General features: G+C 42.9%; 1 protein-coding gene across 1 annotated transcript; it reads left to right on the forward strand.

Moving 5' to 3' along the window:
* Positions 1 to 17,287: 17,287 nt before the first annotated feature.
* Positions 17,288 to 18,589, forward strand: LOC139322065 (loricrin-like). The gene has a single exon (XM_070951043.1). The coding sequence runs from the start codon at positions 17,288 to 17,290 to the stop codon at positions 18,587 to 18,589; it is 1,302 nt and encodes a 433-aa protein (XP_070807144.1).
* The last annotated feature ends 683 nt before the right edge of the window (positions 18,590 to 19,272 follow it).

Here is a 19,272-nt window from a genome sequence, read left to right on the forward strand (position 1 = left end):
CCCAGAAGGAAACAATTTAGAACTATTCCAAAGAATTAAGAGTCTGTCCCCTAGTGGCCACATACTGCCCTACCACCTGGAGAAAGAAAACATGCAGGGAATTATATTATGAAAATATTCTTCCCTCTGGCGGCCAAACTTTGAAACTACACCCAGCGGAAGGGGGAAAAATACTATTGTATTCCAAAAGATTGAAGTATATTGTCATCTGGTGGACCTACTTTGCTATTGCACTTGGAGAAATGAAACAATAGCAAGGAATGAAGAATCTGCCTTCTGGTGGCCACAATTTGCAACTGCACCTAGGGGGAGAAAACAGTGCTGGCATTATGTCAGTTAATGGCAAAGGAATAAAAAGTCTTCCCTCTAATGGCCAAGCTTACCATAAGCGAAGAATTTTTCAAATTCTTGCAAATACTGCCCTCTATGGTTTGTTATTCAGAAAACACTACTAGACGATCAAAACTGACATATAACTATAAAATGTGGGAAATGGATTCTACATTTTTTGGATTCACACAGCCCTGAGTTACAACTTAACCAATCCCATTGAGCCTACTCCCCTATTCTGGAAATCTAGCTCTTGAGAAGCATAAGAACAAGTTGTTGAAGATCTTCAAAATGGAGAAAAAGAAGAAATTATGGTATCCCCAAGGAAGGGTGATGGTGAATGCACAATTGTAAAATTTTGTCAAGTTCACGAGAACTTGAATTTTGTCAAGTTCAAATGAATTCTAGGCTACACATTCAGTAGCAAGCTCTTTTGTCTGCTCTCTCCAGCTTTTCTCCTTGTGGTATTCCCCAACTCTCAACCTCACCCAGCCACATTCATTTTTTAACAATTATGTGAATTGCTTAAATAATTGCTGATGTCTTGTCAACTTAACCAAGCGGACCAGACAGGAAATATTCCCAGATGACCTAATCCTACTTTATTGTAAAGGTGAATGAACCTCTTGAAAGGCTAAAAGTACAAATTGCCCGCTGTTTCCTTTACAGCTTGAGAAACTAGAGAGGGTCTCTTCTTTCTCTGCCCATTATGTAGTTGTAGTGTGGGAAACAGAGTTGTATTGTTTTTACAGAATTGTAAGAAGACATGTTGGCCTGTGAACAAAATACTTTGTATATGTTTTGAATTTCATGAGCTAGGCTGAAGCCTGAGAATTGTATGTAGGAGCTAGGATTAGAGGCCTTTGTTATGCTAGAAACTGGCCATAACCAGAATTTATTGATGATAGTTACTCTAAAGACAACCCCTAGAAACTAGGACCATAAAAGGAAATTCATAAATAAGGGCAAGGGGAGATAGAATTACAGTAGTGGGAGATGCAATCAGGGGTGGAGATAATGCAGGGGTGAAATCCAGCAGGCTCTGACAGGTTCTGGAGAACTGGTAGCGGAAATTTTGAGTAGTTCGGAGAGCCGGCAAATACCACCTCTGGCGGGCCCCAGAGTGGGGTGGAAATGGAGATTTTGCAATATCCTTCCCCCAGGAGTGGGGTGGGAATGGAGATTTTTCAGTATCCTTCCCCTGCCATGCCCACCAAGCCATGCCCACAGAACCGGTAGTAAAAAAAAATTGGATTTCACCACTGAGATAATGTATTCATTTTAGACACTTTGAATAGGTTGTGACATCATTATTACTAAGCCAATGAAGAAGAGATGGGAGGTAAATTTGTAACGGGACAAGGGAATATAAGGCAAATGTATTGATGATTTAAGGTGTGTCCACTGTACCTGCGTGTGCTTGGTCCACCTGCTTTGCAAAGTGAAGAATAAAATTATCATTGTTTTCTCTTGGAAGTTTTGGCTGGCGATTGTTTATTTCCAAACTAGACAACGAATCCCACAATGGGCTATGCTAACTGGTATCTGATTTGAAAGTTTCTAAGCAGTGTCTCTGGGCCCAGCCTCCAAGGTCATTCCCATGTACACGTTCCTTGCAAAGCAAACTCTGCCAGAAGATGGATTATTCAATTGTAGATTAGGAGATTTCAGAGTTCTCAACCTGTAGCAGAATCTGACTAACCCTGCCTGGACCATGTAACTAAGCAACATCAGGTCTGGTTAGAGTAGACAACAGGCCTATAGACTAGACTAAACCTCTCTGGATGAATGCCACCTACAATTTGTGTAGGCTGGGAAGGAGGTGCCTTTGAAAAGCCAGTTCTCAGGATCAAGATGGCACAGAACGGAGTAAATCTCTGTTAGGTTAGTAATTACTGTGAAGGCAATTGAGAATGAACATTCCAACACCTGCTTGAATGAACTCTTCTTCTTCTTCCACGCAAGTGGGTGTTGGGTCACACCTCTTGGGTGAGCCTCCTCTTGTCAGTCAAACACTATAATCAACCACCTCCTCTTTGCTTTTTTGTTTCCTTTCAAATTTGTTTACCAACGTTCCAGAACTTGTCTACCTACAAAGAACGTCTCCTAAACAAAAGATGTGAGGGAAAATCTCAAGAGCAGAAGGATTCCACTCAAACCCCTCTTTCCTTCCCTCCAACTCTTCAGTTTCTAACTCATCAGTCCTGAACATTTTGTTGTTGTTGTTGAGTTGCTAAGTCATGTCCAACTTGTGATCTCATGGACCATAGCACACAAAGTCCCCTGTCCTTCACTGTCTCTCAGAGTTTGCCTAAATTCATGTCCGTTGTGCCAATGATGCTATCTAACTATCTCATCCTCTGTTGTCCTCTTCTCCTTTTGTCTTCAATGTGTCCAATTAATAGATGTCATTGCAAGGATGCAGGAACTGGGCATGGCTAGTCTAGTGAAGAGAAGGACCAGGGGAGACATGATAGCAGGGTTGCAATACTTGAGGGGCTGTCACAGAGAGCCTATTTTCCAAAGCACCTGAAGATCAAACAAAGAATAATGGATGGAAAATGATCAAAGAGAGATTCAACCTGGAAATAAGGAGACATTTCCTGACAGTGAGAACAATTATCCCATGGAATAGAAGATGCCTTCAGAAATCATGGGAGTTCCATCACTGGAAGCTTTCAAGAGGAGACTGGACTGCCATGTGTCAGAAATGGTGTAGGGTCTCCTGTTTGGGAGGGGGTTGGACTAGATGATCTACAAAATCCCTTCCAACTCTGTTAATCTGTTAATATCATCTTATTAGCAAGTATTGGATGGAAGTATCTCATGTGAATGCAGTTACCAGGTCATCTTTCACCAAAGAATAGCCATGTCAGTTGACTGTAGCAAAGATAATCTTCTCACATTTGATGAAGCCAATGTGTCTCCATCCAGAGAAGTCTTTCAGCATCAATTCCCACCCTGGCAGGGGAGAAAATAACGTAAGTTGAGCATCAATGTGCTGATCGCACATTCTTGCATTGGATCAACAGGTGTTGACAAATTGCAAAAGTTCAAAGGGAACCAAGGCAACATACACTATGATGTCTTCAGAAAGCTACGGGAGATCCGTGGCCCACCTTGTATTGAGGTCAACATCATTTGGCACACTTCATAGTCTTCATAGACATCTCCGTCACGTGACAATATTAACAGCTGTGACAATTTTGTCAAAAGGATTATCATCAAAGTATGCTAACAACAAAGACTATCACATTCCAAAATCCAGTTATGGATTTGGCACACCCTGTTGATCCAGATTCTTGCTTGCCATCATTGATAAGAGTACATAGATATCCAGATAAGGAAAGTTGGATGGAGTTTTTCAGGACTGGGTGGGTTTTTTTGGGTTAGTTCTTCAGCATGAGGGTGGTGTGCTAACCCAGCCAACTGTGTCAGGTTAGGTTAAGGTTCAAATCCAGGAATGGAAGAAGTCAATCATCATCTGTTGAACGAGGTCAACTTTTAGCAGCATAATTATGAAGTAGATAGGATTTCAGTTAGAAAACTAGCTCCTAAGGTTGTCTCTTCTCTTTCCCAATAGTGTTTAGGAGTGAACTTCAAAAAAAAGAAGAAGAAGAAGAAGAATGTTTTCAAGAAATACAATACAAATACAAACCAGGAAGTAATGATGTCTGGATGGGTGGGCGGAGCCTCGCACTGCCGCCGCTACTGGTTCGCTGAACCACACATTGCAACCGCTACCAGTTTGCGCGAGCCGGACATAACAAGCAGGATTTCAGTACTGGATACTGGACCGGTAGATGTTCTCAGCTTAGAGCTGGTCACGGTGTGATCTACAGTTTGACGTGGGACCAGCAGTCACACTGAGGGGAGAATACTATGCCCCATTTATTTCAACAAGTCACTAATACGAACTATTACTTCACTCCTTATAGAATAAACATTTACTGCCACAGTTCACAGAGTGAAGGCAGAACAGTTTTTTGGGGGGTATTATCTCCCCCTTCAGGGCCAGACTACTCCTGAACAAGACATTTTACCCAGGGTTGAAATGCTCTTCAGCCGAAGAGGTTGCAGAAAAAATAGTTTTAAAAGTTTTTTTTAAAAAAAGTTGGCCACGCCCACTCAGTCCCATTCCCCCCACCACCAAACCACGCCCACAGAACTGGTAGCAACAAATTTTCATCACAGATTTTACCTAAGAATTGGTAGATTTTTCTCTTTCCTTAGTCCAAATCCACAGTTTAGAAGCCACTGTAACATTTAGTGATGATGAGTTCCCTATCTCAGCAGCCAGAATTTAGAAAGCAGCTGCCTCTGTTCATGGAGACTTGAGTCCTAATTACAATTGATAAGGAAAAAAGGAGAATAAATTGCAACTGAGCACCATGTGAAAATTGCCGTTCAAGAGAGGGAAAACATGCTTAATTCTTTCTACAGTACAATCAGACTCGGGATGATACAATTTGCCCCCGGCCTGATTTCTGATTCAAATGTTTGCTCGTATTCCCTCAGGATATAAAAAGAAGAAAAGAGAGGGAAGGAGGAGAGGATGCAATGATGACAACATTGTATCCGTTCATTAAAATGTTAGGGAAATGACTTTCAAAGGCCCATCATTTCTTTTGGCTAAAAATCTTTTGGCTTTGGCTCAGAATGTTTCCGGTATGTAAACATTGAAATGGGAGAAATTGGGGAAATGAGAGAAGAAGGAAGGGAGCGAGGGAGTGAAAATGGAGGGAGCAAGAGAGGAAGGGAGGGAGTAAGGAAGTAATAGAGAAAGGAGGGAGGGAGGGAGGGAGGGAGGGAGGGAGGGAGGAAGGAAGGAAGGAAGGAAGGAAGGAAGGAAGGAAGGAAGGAAGGAAGGAAGGAAGGAAGGAAGGAAATCACTGTTCTGTCATTTTGTATCAAGGGTGAATTTCAGCTGGTTCTATCCGGCTTGAGTGAACTGATAGTGGCGGCTGCGGGAGGTTCTGCCCACCTGCATGGAAGTCATGATGTCGCTTTTTTTGCGACGTCTTAAGCCTCTGTGCATGCAAACCAGTAGGGAAGGTAAGTGAATTTCACCCCTGTTTTATTTTTATTCTTGCACTGTTATATTTTAACCAGATTTATGTTTATTGGGCTATAGGCTTCCCAGAGTTGTTTGCGACTAAGGTGCTTATGAGGCCCATAAAGTAAATACAGAAATAAACAAACCCAGGGGGAGATTATTTTTAAGTTTTGAACATGTATTTATTTCTTTCATCAACTTTCTATGGTTGCCTATCTCACACACACAAAAATAATGACTCTGGGCAACGTACAAGATAGTAAAAAAGTTAACATACAAAAGACAGCTGTTATTTTTAAAAAATCGAGGCTAAAGGAGAACAGGTTGAGTAACTGTTGAGTAACTGAATCCTTCCCAAGGGATATCTATCCTGGGAGAATCCAATAACCCATGATAGCATAGTTAGGAAACAAGTGGTAATGAGTCACCTGGAGAAGAAGTTAGCAAGTTATGCTGGATCTTGGGGCCCAAGTGACTCAATTCTTCAGCTCTGGATTGATGCTAAAACTGAAAAGTATGAAAGGACAAAATTCGCAGAATACCAAGCAAGAAATTCTTTTAGCACGTAATCATGACAGAGACTTAAGTCAACTTTGGAGATTCCAATCAGTTTCAAAAATCAATCCAACTCACCTCAAGCCCCCAAATTGATCTGGAACAGATCTCCAACCCCGACCTGAACTTGTCCAGTCCAATCCAGAGCTGGAGACATCTCTGAAGCTTCAGAAGATCTCTGAATTACTCCAAGTTAATTCAGATGCTGTCATATCTGGCCCAGTTGGCCCCCTCAGAAAATCAAGATTGTTGAATCCATTGAGTTGAATCAAAAGAATTTTTACTTAGAGAAACTGGATGCAGTAAATTCAGGCAGAATCTGAAACTGCCAAGCAAAGCACAAAGCAATTCTTTTGGTTTCCCAATCCCAACCCTCCTGACCGGTCCACCACCAGCCAATGCAATGCCGAGAAGATGTTTTGAGAACGCTGAGGTGCTAGGCAGATAACAGTTCACACTCAGGCCATGACGGCCTTGGAACCTGACAAAAACCAGCTGGGAAGGAGTCCATCCTGTCTTCGAAAACAGTCTCCATTCCTAATTCCCAAGCGAACAGCAGAAGCAAAAAAAATCCCAAGTATGCCAACACCCTCCCCCCGCAGCATGATGTCAGGACACTAGAATACAATGGTGGACCTGACAGATGCATTCACTTGGTCCAATGGATTTGAGGATCTTCATCAATCTGAATCGATTGAGACAAATGAAGGTTCACCATGAAAGGACATGTCAGAACTTGGTATACCAAAAATAACTCTTCCACTTGCCTTTTCTTGGCATGGGGGGGGAGGAGAGAGAGAGAAGGAGAGAGAGGGGGAGAGAGAGAGGAAGGGAGAGAGAGACCCGATCCTGGTATTGGGGTTCTAGAGCCAGAGAAAAGAGAAGACACCTAGGAGCTATGTAAACATCTCAGAACTGCAATAAATCAAAGAATTACTATTGCCTTTCACGTTCCAGACAATGCTTGTTGCCAATCTAATCTTGGAGCTTTGCAATTAAAAGTCTGTTTGCTTCTTTCTTCCAACTTTTGCTATGTCTTTGAGACAGCTGGGTTGATTCACAGGCTCTGCTAAAAGACGGTGAAAGAGAACCAAGTGTGTTTGTGGGTCAGGATCATATACCAATGTGCTGACTTGTGGAAGAGAAAACATAAGCATGAAGCTAATGGCCCAGGGGTCCACCAAAGTAGTTGAAAACCAACCTTCCCTAATCTGAGCTCCAGTTAATCCCTATAAATTGTAGGGTGTACTGATGCCATGCAGAAAGCCGAATGGAGCAGGCAGATTTTCATTATTTGTGCTACTTCAGGGCTCCAGGGAAGGGCCAGTAGACATCATGTCTCCATTGCCACCTTCCGTTCCTCAAAGGATGAGAGATAGCTGACGTTTTGTGAGTTTGTCACACTTGCCCTGGAGAATAAGGGTGACAGAAGAAATCCTTGGATTCTGATTTACATCTTGGATTGCTAGTGACCCATTCCTCCAAGGGAAAAGGCAAGGAGATCAGGCTTAACAAAGATAGTCTTCTGTCTGCGGACTGTTGAGAAGAAATAGCCCATCTGCTTCCCTGAATGAATGCAACGGGAAAGTTTGAGATCCACCGGAGAACTATGCTCTTCCAAAGTGACCCAAGTCAAACAATCGACACTGGTTCAATATAATGCAGGTTCTGCTATGAATTAGAACTTTGAACCTCACCAACTAATGAAACTGATGAAAGACGGATCTTCATCAGTTGCACCTGCTTGAGCAGTGGGTAGGACTAGAAGACCTCCAAGGTTCCTTCCAACTCTTGTTATCTTTAGCCCACTTTAGCTTCTTTGGATTGACCAAACTAGAGGTGGGATAATCCATCAACCAACCAACCAACTGTATTTTATGCTTCTGCCCACGTTGCCAAAGCTGTCACTCATAGAACTAAGCAAAGATGTTGGTTAACCCTCAAGCAAGTCCTTCTTATCCAATATCTGGTCTTTGACTCTAATAATAAACTTGATCTGTTTCGATAACCTCTAGACATAGAGGTTCCATTGTGATCAGTTACCATCTACTACCTATCAACATCTTTTGAAACATTTTTATAGGCTTCTTAGACCATTGGACACAGATTGTTAACCCTGCTCAGGTTTTCCATGCTGTTGTATGACTGATCCTCACCAACACCAGCAGTCTAAGTAGACACATAAGCCAACCCAGACAGGATTGTCCACATATGATGAAGCAATCAATTGCCTGGACAATTGGAGAATGAGTTAAAACATTGGATCTGGGTCAACACTACTGATAGCAAAAAATAGCTATTGATAAAGAAACTTGGTATGAAGATTAAATGTGATTAAATAAGGTAAGGATGTGGAAGGCTCAGCTTATCTTCTAAGGGACAAGTTCTTGGCCAGGATAAATACTTCGGCTGATAATGGGGAAATTCTTAACAACATTCCCCCAAATCCTCTCAGGTTTTACTCATACTACACCAAGGAGAAATATCTTAAATAATGCCTTGAAATGGAATCTCTGAACCCACAAAATTTGTTCTGATCTGTGAGCATAATAACCAGTCGGATGCCTTGACAGGAAGTGGTCACATAAACGTGTCCTGCTATCAATTCCATTCAAGTGAGATTTGAAGATATGAGAACATCCAGTCTTCAAGACTGATAGCCTTCAACAGACGTGTCCTTCATGAATTTAGCCATTTCCCTTCGAATGCCATCTGACCATCGACTTATGTGATCCTCAACTTCACTGATTAATGATTTTGTCTTATCAAACTGTTGAGAAATGTCTTCCCGGTAATTGTAGATCCACATAGTCCACCGTTATGTGAGGAGAAACCACAATAACGTAAGGACAAGTGAGCAAGATATCTGCAGCAAAATCATGTGTGCCAGCACAAGATCTACAGAAGCAGATCCCTCCACTATGTTAGAAAGCCCCAAAATAGCATTGCCAGGTAGAAAATTGGGAGAATCAGGGCAATTTTTCCAAAAGGGAAAATACTCCATCTCTTCTTGTGCTCAATACGGATCTTCACCTCTTTCCATTGGTGTCACTTTGTTTAATTTTCTATAAGAACACATTTTGGACTTTTGAAGTGTTCAAGTACCCAAATTAGTTGATAGTAACTATTTTGTTTAAAGAAATGGCACTGTTGCAAACGTTCCCAACGTACATGCCAGAGTAATATAATCAAAGAAGTCTTCCGGCTTGGTTTGTCTATGCACGGATGAGGTGATACTTTGTTCTGGTAAAGATCTACAGCCATCCAGAAATGTTGGTCTCAAACTTCTAGAAAAAGGATCAAGTTATTGAAATTAGAAGAGTATGACAATGGAGTGAGTGGTGTAGTTTGACCTAACAAGCAGTAACTCAACGTTCTCTATGGATTTCTCTAGAGATTCTTATTCGGTACTGAGTGCATAGAACTGGTATCACTTTCTGAACTCCAATAGTCCTGAAGATATCTACTTATGGATTACAAGATGCATCTATGGCCTCTTCTTTCAAAGAATTCCTCCTCCTCTTCTTAGCTTCCTGTCCACTTGAGTAAGAAGCATGTCTTTCTTATTAGCTTAGCAATTCATTCATCTTCTTAAGAGTAGTTTCAAGGACTATGGGGTGACCCTGATGATTTCATAATGCTGGAGAACCAAAGATGTTCTAGTATGATGGAGGATAAAAGGTGTCTCCTCCGTGTTAAGATACAATTTCCTGGATGATGCTGACGGAGAAACAACAAAGTATAGCTTGAATGTTCTTGATGGATTGCAGCTCCCCAAATCCTAAACAATTATCCATGCTGGCTACGGTCAATGGGAGCTGGAGTATAATATCTGGAGAGCAACATATTGTCATCAATGTTCTATCTCTTCAGGTAGTGAACAGGATAAAGCTATTTTTTAGTTGTGGACACGTTCGGAGATTGGAAGTGATATATTACAGGACTTCACACAAAAAGATACAGAACTATCTCCATTCCCATCCTCCAGAAATTGTCCTCTGTAAACTCCAGCTCCATCCTGGTGGACTTCAAAACTAGTTGTATCTGGAAAAGCACACTTCCATGACCACAAACATTTTGTACTAGATTAACATGACTGTGGTCAGGCTCTTGATGAAAAGATGATCGCCAATTAATGAATGCTTGAAACAAGAGATGTCAATCTTTACATGTGGTACGGATTATCCTGGGTGCTTGCTAGACAAAGTACAAAACAAGCAACTTCTCATTCCTGGGGGTGTCTCATTTCCTGTAGGACAGGCTTGAAGAGACAATATAAAAGGATCTCCAGACCCCAAAGCTCCACTCACTCAACTGCATCGCTGCTGCAGAAGAAGGTAAGTCAATTGTTGTATCTATCCAGGAATAGTCAATCTATTGAAGGGATTTTGGTTAAAAGAAGGCAATCAGTTAGACAATGAAAGTATAGCTCATCGTAACCTCTGGCTAAGGGTTACTCAAGAGGTCATTTGGATAATGGAGTTTGATGCAACTGAGATTTGCTTGAGGGCAACCAAAATGAGGAGAGAGATGCAAATGAGAAGGAAATTCAGATGAGATGGTAAATTGTGAGTCAATGCAACTGTCCAAAAAAACTATGCTGAAGGTTGTTACTGCTGCATCAAGGAATACTCTAAGCAATAGCCATTGTGTGCAATTTCACTGGCTTTAAAGCATCATGGTCAGAAATCAAAGATTATGGCTAAAATAGTACAGTAGGTTGGTACGCTAAAGGCCTCCAGCTTGGTCCTTGGGATCTCCAGGATAACAGATTGCAAGAAACTGTTGGGAAGATTTTAATACTGTCTCCACAAAAATGCTGCATGAGAGGTATAAAATATGGGATCAGTAGTACAAATCAACATTCCGTTGACTCAAAGAAGCTAGGTGGTTGTGGAGGGCTTTGCAGGTTGCCTCTCTTTTCTGGAGTTTCTGGGGTTTTATGAGATGATACAATCCTGCAACTTTCTTCCCATATATCACAAATGTTGGAAAAGCAGCTGAGTAGTGCAGTGGACTCTTCCACCTGGACAGCAGTCTCCCAATACTTGAGGGACAGTCAGAGAGACGAGGGGGTCAGCCTATTCTCTGAGCACCTGGGGGCAGGACGAGAAGTAACAAATGGAATATTATTAAAGAGAGATCCAAATTAGAATTAAAGAGAGAATTCCTGGCAGCAAGAACAATTAATCAGCTTGTCTCCAGAAGTTCTGGGTGCTCCATCACTGGAGATTTCAAAAAAGAGATTGGACATCCATTTGTCCAGAATGGTAGAGGGGCTCCTGCTCAAGCAGGGGTTTGGACTGGAAGATCTCCAAGGTCCCTTTCAACTGTTATTCTATGATTCTATCAGGAGCCAAATGATGTGCTTTAGTACCTCATAAAACCCTCTCTGTCTATCAGAATTCTGTGTGGCCTGCAAGGTTCACAATTTTGGGATTTGCCATTATTTTGGATACAAAGCAGAGACAGTTTATAGAAGGAGCCTTGATACACTTGTTGTACTTGTTGATGCATCCTTTAAAAAGCTGTTTTTCTTCCTGGGTGCACACAACAACAGGGAATAACCACAAGTGCATGGTTGATCCATTTTTCTTCCCTAAGCAATAAAAAGAAAGAATATATCATAGTTTTGGATCCAATCATTCTTGAATTGGAGTTTCACCAGTTTCTGAATAACATAACATTCTTCTTTTTTTTTCCCAAAGCCATCACAACAAAGAAGGTGGGAAATATCATCCATCGGACCCAGAAAGATGGCTTCTTGTCAACAAAGTAAGACCTGTTGTTGTAGCAGTGGAGGCGGCTGCGTGTGTATCTGTTCAGGTCAAGGAGGGTCATTGTGCTGCTGTAAAGGAAGAGGACAAGGTTGTGTTCGGTGTGTGTCTCCCATCCGACAAACTCAGACATCCGTCTGCTGCAGTGGTGGCCGTCGAGGAAGTTCTGGCCAAACCATCGTCGTTCTCCCGGGCAGCGGTGGTGGAGATGGATGGTGTTGCAGAGGAAGAAGAGGCTCCAGTGGTGGAGGATCTGGCCAGATCATTATATCACCTGGAGGAGGAAGTGGAGGTGGACAGTCTCCTAAATGCTGCATTGGAGGAGGGGTCTGGGGGGCACCTGGAATTGGGATGGGTCAGCAGAAATGTGGTGGAGGAATCATATGTTCTGGAGGGAGGAGGCGGGGTAGTGGAGGTGCAGGAGGGTCATGTGGCGTTAAGGTTATTTCAGGGGGATCCAGTGGTGGTAGAAGGGGTAGCGGTAGCGGTCAAAGATCAGGAAGCCCCATAAGAAGAGGTTCTGGCAGTGGTGGTCAAACCATTATTATCCCATGTGGTACAAAGGGTAGTGGTACCGGTCAACGATCAGGGAGCCCCATAAGAAGAGGTTCTGGCAGTGGGGGTCAAACCATTATTATCCCATGTGGGAGAAGGCGTAGTGGCAGTCGTTCAAGATCAGGGAGCCCTGTGGGAGGTAGAAGTGTTGGAAGCCAAACCATTATTGTCCCATGTGGTTGCAAGGGTATTGGTGGTGGCCAAAGATCAGGGAGTCCCATAAGAAGAGGTTCCAGTGGTGGCAGAAGGGGTAGTGGCAGTCGTTCAAGATCAGGGAGCCCCGTGGGAGGTAGAAGTGGTGGAGGTCAAACCATTATTGTCCCATGTGGTTGCAAGGGTATTGGTGGTGGCCAAAGATCAGGGAGTCCCATAAGAAGAGGTTCCAGTGGTGGCAGAAGGGGTAGTGGCAGTCGTTCAAGATCAGGGAGCCCCGTGGGAGGTAGAAGTGGTGGAGGTCAAACCATTATTGTCCCATGTGGTTGCAAGGGTATTGGTGGTGGCCAAAGATCAGGGAGTCCCATAAGAAGAGGTTCCAGTGGTGGCAGAAGGGGTAGTGGCAGTCGTTCAAGATCAGGGAGCCCCATAGGACGTAGCAGCGGTGGTGGTCAAACCATCATTATCCCATGTCCTAGAAGAGGTAGTGGCAGTGGTTCAAGACCAGGGAGCCCCATAGGAGTTTGCAGTTGTGGAGGTCAAACCATTATTGTCCCACGTCCTAGAAAAGGTAGTGGCAGTGGTTCAAGACCAGGGAGCCCCATAAAAGGAGTTTCCGGTGGAGGTCAAACTATTATTGTCCCTTGTGTTAGAAGGGGTAGTGGTTCAAGACCAGCGAGCCCCATAAAAGGAGTTTCCGGTGGAGGTCAAACCATTATTGTCCCATGTCCTAGAAGGGGTAGTGGCAGTGGTTCAAGACCAGGAAGCCCCATAAAAGGAGTTTCTGCTGGAGGTTCAAGACCAGGGAGCCCCATAAAAGGAGTTTGCGCTGGAGGTCAAACCATTATTGTCCCGTGTCCTAGACCAGGGAGCCCCGTAAAAGGAGTTTGCCCTGGCGGTCAAACCATTATTGTCCCGTGTCCTAGAAGGGGTAGTGGTAGTGGTTCAAGACCAGGAAGCCCCATAAAAGGAGTTTCTGCTGGAGGTTCAAGACCAGGGAGCCCCGTAAAAGGAGTTTCTGCTGGAGGTTCAAGACCAGGGAGCCCCATAAAAGGAGTTTGCGCTGGAGGTCAAACCATTATTGTCCCATGTCCTAGACCAGGGAGCCCCGTAAAAGCAGTTTGCCCTGGAGGTCAAACCATTATTGTCCCGTGTCCTAGAAGGGGTAGTGGCAGTGGTTTAAGACCAGGGAGCCCCATAACAGGAGGTTCCGGTGGTGGTAGCATTGTTGGTGGGAAAACTGTTATTGTCCCTTGTGGTGGTGGCAGTGGTGGTGGTGGAAGCAGCAGTGTCCAGATTTCTGGAGGTGGCATTACAGTAGGGGTGGGTGCAGCTTCCATGCAAACCAAGCAATCCATTATTTTGCCACCTTGTATAGGTCAAACAAAACAAGTTCCCCAATGTCCCCCTCTCCAGAAGTTTTAGCTCCAGTCTCTTGGTATGTCCCATTCCCCACCAGATAGTGTCAAGCCAGGTGAGGATGGTCTGCATGTCGCGATTCTTATTTTGTATCCTTACTGCAAGCTCTTTCTTCTCTGTATATTGTATGGTCAGTAGTGCTCTCGGTGTACAATTGTGCAAAATACTGTGATCATTAATGCCTCCCTGATGGGGAGGATTTGATAATGTTCTCTAGCCATTCATATTTCTGTCTCTGCTAATGACTGGCAGATAATAAAGCTTATTTGAGGATCATGTTATTTGGACTTTGACGTTGTCAAACAGGAATGAGCAAGATTTTAGCAGCCCAGAGTTGTGTTATCTTTTGCTTAGTCAAATAGGATCAAATCCAGAAAATCAACAAGAAATATGTTTAAGAGAAGACATATCAAGAGCAATTACAATTGCAAAACAACACAAAAACACAAACAATCAAACACAAATTTTAGCAGGTGTCATAATGGATTGGAGGACAATTGAGCACCTCTCAGGACAGACTTGTGTTTTATCCATACGATTCATCAGGGCTTCGCCAAGATTTCAAGCAAAGAGTCCTCTGGAAAAAATTATTATACTCTGCCTTTGAGCCATTCTCTTTGCTCTTTCTTGATTGTTCTGCTTATGATACACTAGTTCATTGTCTTTTAATCTCTGGAACTACCTGACAAGTGACGCAAGATCCTGTCTCAGGAATATGGTGCATCTTAGGCCATGAGACAAGTCATCCCATAATCAAAGTCTGACTGATAAGCATGCCAAAGCGTGATTCTTGAATTCTAAACATATTTTATAACACTTTGGCAAAGAAGAAAGATCAGAGAAGCCATGATTAAAATAAAAATAGATTTACCTAGCCCCACCCACATATACACATATTTATGAGAAAGACCAAATCAGTAGATTTCTGTTCCATGCTTCTTTTCCACATCTTTCCCTTTATTCCAGACTGTATTTAAACCCACTGGAGACTGCTGTCTTGCAGTCTCCTTACAAGGAGCAACTGTCTGAAGTACTTGTGGGCAATCTCATGTCCTCTCCTTGACCAGAGAGAAATACCATAGACCTCGGTTCATTTTCCAGTTCTTCATTCCACCACTATTGTCAGCTCCTCTTTCAGCAGAACTATCTTCAGTTCGCCATGTCTTCCCCAGAAGTAAAATTCTGGGGGGGTGGGGGTTGACTGCTGTAAGCCATCTTGATGGTCCAATAAGTAAAAAGGTAGCATACAAATCCAAAGTAAATATACAAATCCAAAATAAATATGGTTGATCATCTGCCTTTTTGATCTCACTGTATTTTTTAATCCACCTACTCAACAATCAATTGAAGAAGTATCAAAGTATCAGGTACCAAATCTGTTTGTTTCCTTTCTCTGAGCATTCTATTTTATGTATTTATTTAATCTTGAGATCATTCTCACCCTGATTTGGAAAAAAATGTAAATGTAAAGCTGAACACGAAAGGAAATTTGATCCAGCTCACTTTTGGAGGAAAAATTCTATAAAATTCTATTTTTTTAAAAAAAAGCATATAAAATGCATTAATTTAGAGAAAATGTGTGCTTAAAAATATCCCACAAATCAGCGTATATTAGAAAATGTTCATATAGAAATAGTCCAGAAAGCATGCATATTAAATATATAGATAAAATTTATTTATCTGGAAAAATGCAGACAAAAATGCCAATCCATTTGTTGAACTCATGAACTTGTACAAAAGCGTTCTTTATATGTTGATATAGAAATGGGACAGTGTGGAATGAAAAACTTGTAAAAGAAAAAGCTGAGTGGAATTAAACAAGTTAAATTTCACGTTCCTTCATCTCAACTTCTAAAAAAAAAAAAAAATTGTTCCAAACATCTCTTTTTGGATTGCGTGCAATTAGAATGTATTCTGTTTAGAGCAGCAGTTTGGCGTATCTTTTCTCTCCAACCGTTGCAACAGCTTAGTTTGAAAATAAAAAGCAATTGAGTAGATAGAGAAGCACTTGAAAAATCCATTTGGAAAAAAAAAACAGAATGATTCATCCATACTTTCTTAAAACCCCTCTCCAAAAAAAAAAAAAAAAAGATTGAATCTTGAATTCATCAGAAGCCCCCTTGATGGGAGAGGCCCCTCAACAATCCAGCACTTCCGGAATTAACCTATTAGGTGGAACAGGTCATTAAATTGTTTGTGCTTCCTAAACTGAGTAGTGATGGAAGAAAGAGATATTGATCTCATATGACTTGCTAAACTTTCATGAGGCCAGCTGTTAGACATGCTAACTAAGTCACTCACCGTGATTGGGGGTGTCTCATTTCCCGTAGGAGAGGCTAAAAAGATGATATAAAAAGGTCCTCAGTCTCTTCAGTCATAAAACACTCCTTTGGGATTTCTTCATCCTGCTCATTTGTCCAACAAGGTAAGACCAAGCTCAGAAATACCCAATTCTTTTCTTCCTTGGTGGTTTTCTTTGTGTGGATGCTGGAGGAACATCTGTGATAGATGCTAGCTCTTGAAATGGTTGGTTTGGAAAACTGAATGATTTTCAATGTGAGACTCTCTGAACAGTGAAGAATTTCTTCTAGATTGGAGAAGGAAACTGGGTTTCTTCAAACACTCCAACTTCCATTAGACCAACCAAGGTAGCCGATAGTCAAGGATAATGGGATTTGGAATTCCAAAACTTCTGGAAGATGGTTCGTCATCCTAGTATGAGACAAAACTCCAAGGATGGTTTTGTTGACATTTCTTCCATCTCTTTGCTGATCTTGATAGCTCATTGTAAGGGCTGGGTTTGGGATGTAACCAGACTATTGGGTGTACCTCCTGATTTCAGAAGCATGAGATTAGCATTGTCTGGTTGTATGTTAGCAGAGGGATTTCTCTCAATTCTCTTACATCTAAATGGTTATATGAGGCCACTCCCTCATATTTATCCTCAGAGATTCTTTAAATTAGCAAGTGATGAAATTGTCTGTCAAGTTGTTCCCTTCAAAACCTCATGTCTGCATGGGGACACAGACGGTTCAGCACTGGCAGTAGTAGCCATATGATGTGCCTTTAGGAACACGATCTGGGTATTTTGATGCTGCCATGCTGTAACTAGCAATGTAACTTTAGAGGACGGTCGATGTGAACCAAATCTTCGAAACTGAATGGAAGCCTATTTCAACTTTGCATGACAGAATTTGCTTCCCTTGAAAAAAGTGAAATAAGATAGAAAAGGTGAGCAATTTAAACAAACTTAAAGGAGAACAATTTATAAATTTGACCTCCTTAAGAGGCCCACTTTTTTATTTGAAGGGAATTCTTTTTCATATAGCCTGGCATTTATTCAAAACAACAGAGCCACCAAGATGCAGGAGCTGTATGATAACCTACGTTGTTTTCATTTAGGTGAACATTTATCAACCAAAACCACTCACTTCCAAAAAAGATGAGCCAACAAATTCAATCTAGTGGTTGCTGTGGCACTGGTGGTGGATCCAGCGGTCACTGCCATAGAAGAAGAGGCAGTGGAGGCTCCAGGTGTTGCTGTGCATGTTGCTGCTGTAGAGGTGGATCAAGACATGTGATGGTGGTATCTGGAAGCCAAGGATCATCCTGTTGCGGGGGCATCCAACAGATCCCGAGCTCCGGCTGCTGTGGTGGAAGTTCTACTGGAGTCGTCGTAGTACCAGGCGGCCAATCTTCTGGATGTTGCATTGGAGGAGGACTTGGGGGTGGGATTTGCCAGCAGAAGATTCCCTTGATTGGAGGTGGCAGTGGTGGAGGAATTTGCTGTGGTGGTGGATCAGGGGGTCAGACCACTATTGTAGCCGGAGGTGGTAGTGGCAGTGGATGCTGTGGTGGATCAGGAGTAGTGAAAGTCATTGGTGGTGGAAGTGGCAGTGGGTCCGGCTGTTGTGGAACTGGTGGTGGATCAGGGGGGCAGGCCACTGTTGTAACCGGAGGTAGTAGTGGATGCTGTGGTGGATCAGGAGTAGTGAAAGTCATTGGTGGTGGAAGTGGCAGTGGGTCCGGCTGGTGTGGAACTGGTGGTGGATCAGGGGGGCAGACCACTGTTGTAACCGGAGGTAGTAGTGGATGTTGTGGTGGATCAGGAGGAGTGAAGGTCATTGGTGGTGGAAGTGGAAGTGGGTCCGGCTGGTGTGGAACTGGTGGTGGATCAGGGGGGCAGACCACTGTTGTAACCGGAGGTAGTAGTGGATGTTGTGGTGGATCAGGGGGGCAGACTACTGTTGTAACTGGAAGCGGGAGTGGGTGTTGTGGGGGATCAGGAGGAGTGAAGGTCATTGGTGGTGGAAGTGGCAGTGTGTGTGATGATGGTGGATTAGGGGGTGTGAAGGTTATAGGTGGAGGATCCTCTGGAGGTGGAGGAAGCTTTGGGGATGTTAAAGTCATCGGTGGAGGGTCTGGTGGAATATGCGGAACAGGGGGAAGTTCAGGTGCAAAAGCTGTTGTAGTTACTGGAGGAAGCAGCAGTTCATCTACATGTTGCAGCACTGGGGGAAGCTCAGGCACGGTTGCAGTTATAGGGACTGGTGGTAGTGGAGTTTCTGGTGGGAAAAAAATTGTTGTATCAGGAGGAAGTGGTGGATCTGATTGTTGCAGTGGAGGAGGATCCGTTGTCATTGCGGGGGGCGGTGGTTCCTGCCAGACAAAATGTCCCATTGTTGTTCCACCCTGCATCGGGCAAACAAAACAGGTTTGCCCACTGCCACCCCACATAAAGTAAAATAACATACTGTTCTTGGTGGGAAGGAACCTTGGTGAGCGTCCCTCTTGTTCTTACGATGTCTTGCTCAGCCAATGCACTTATGGGGTGTGGTATTGCATGTTCTTTATCGCCGTTTCATTTTCGACTATGTATGTTGGAGCATTTTAAAACTTGAGGGTTTGTGCAGCCCTGTGGTGGACGGGAATTAATGGCAACACCCGCTGAATACTTTGCTTGCATCTCCGTTTTTAGGCATCGGAGAAAATAAAGCTTGTTACAGAATGAACACATTGTTGTTGTCTTCTTACCTCATGCCATCAGTGCTGACAATTGTCTCACGCGTCTACCTTTTTCCAACACAAGTTTGCAAACATTTTTTTCCAAGTTCCTCTCATTCCACCTTCAAATGTGTATCGCTCAGTTGTGCATCTGTCAGTGCCATATGCCTGAATTCCCAAAATGATAAAACGTAGTAATAAGGATGCCTGCCTTTTTCATTGTTTCCAACTTTAAGTAAGTTTTGACATCACATTTAGGGTTTTTAAAAATTGGTGGGAAAGTGTGATTGGAGGGGGGGGCAGTTTCCCTGATCTAAACATTTTTGTTCACAATTTTGCTCTCTATAGAGAACAGGTTTCAATTGCCTTGCAGAGATTCAGGACTTCACAGTCCCAGAAACATATAATATGGCCTTAGATTAT

The sequence above is a fragment of the Pituophis catenifer genome, unplaced genomic scaffold (genome assembly GCF_029215685.1).
Source record: "Pituophis catenifer annectens isolate HBS135680 unplaced genomic scaffold, rPitCat1.0.hap2 SCAF_10, whole genome shotgun sequence".
Lineage (NCBI taxonomy): Eukaryota > Metazoa > Chordata > Lepidosauria > Squamata > Colubridae > Pituophis > Pituophis catenifer.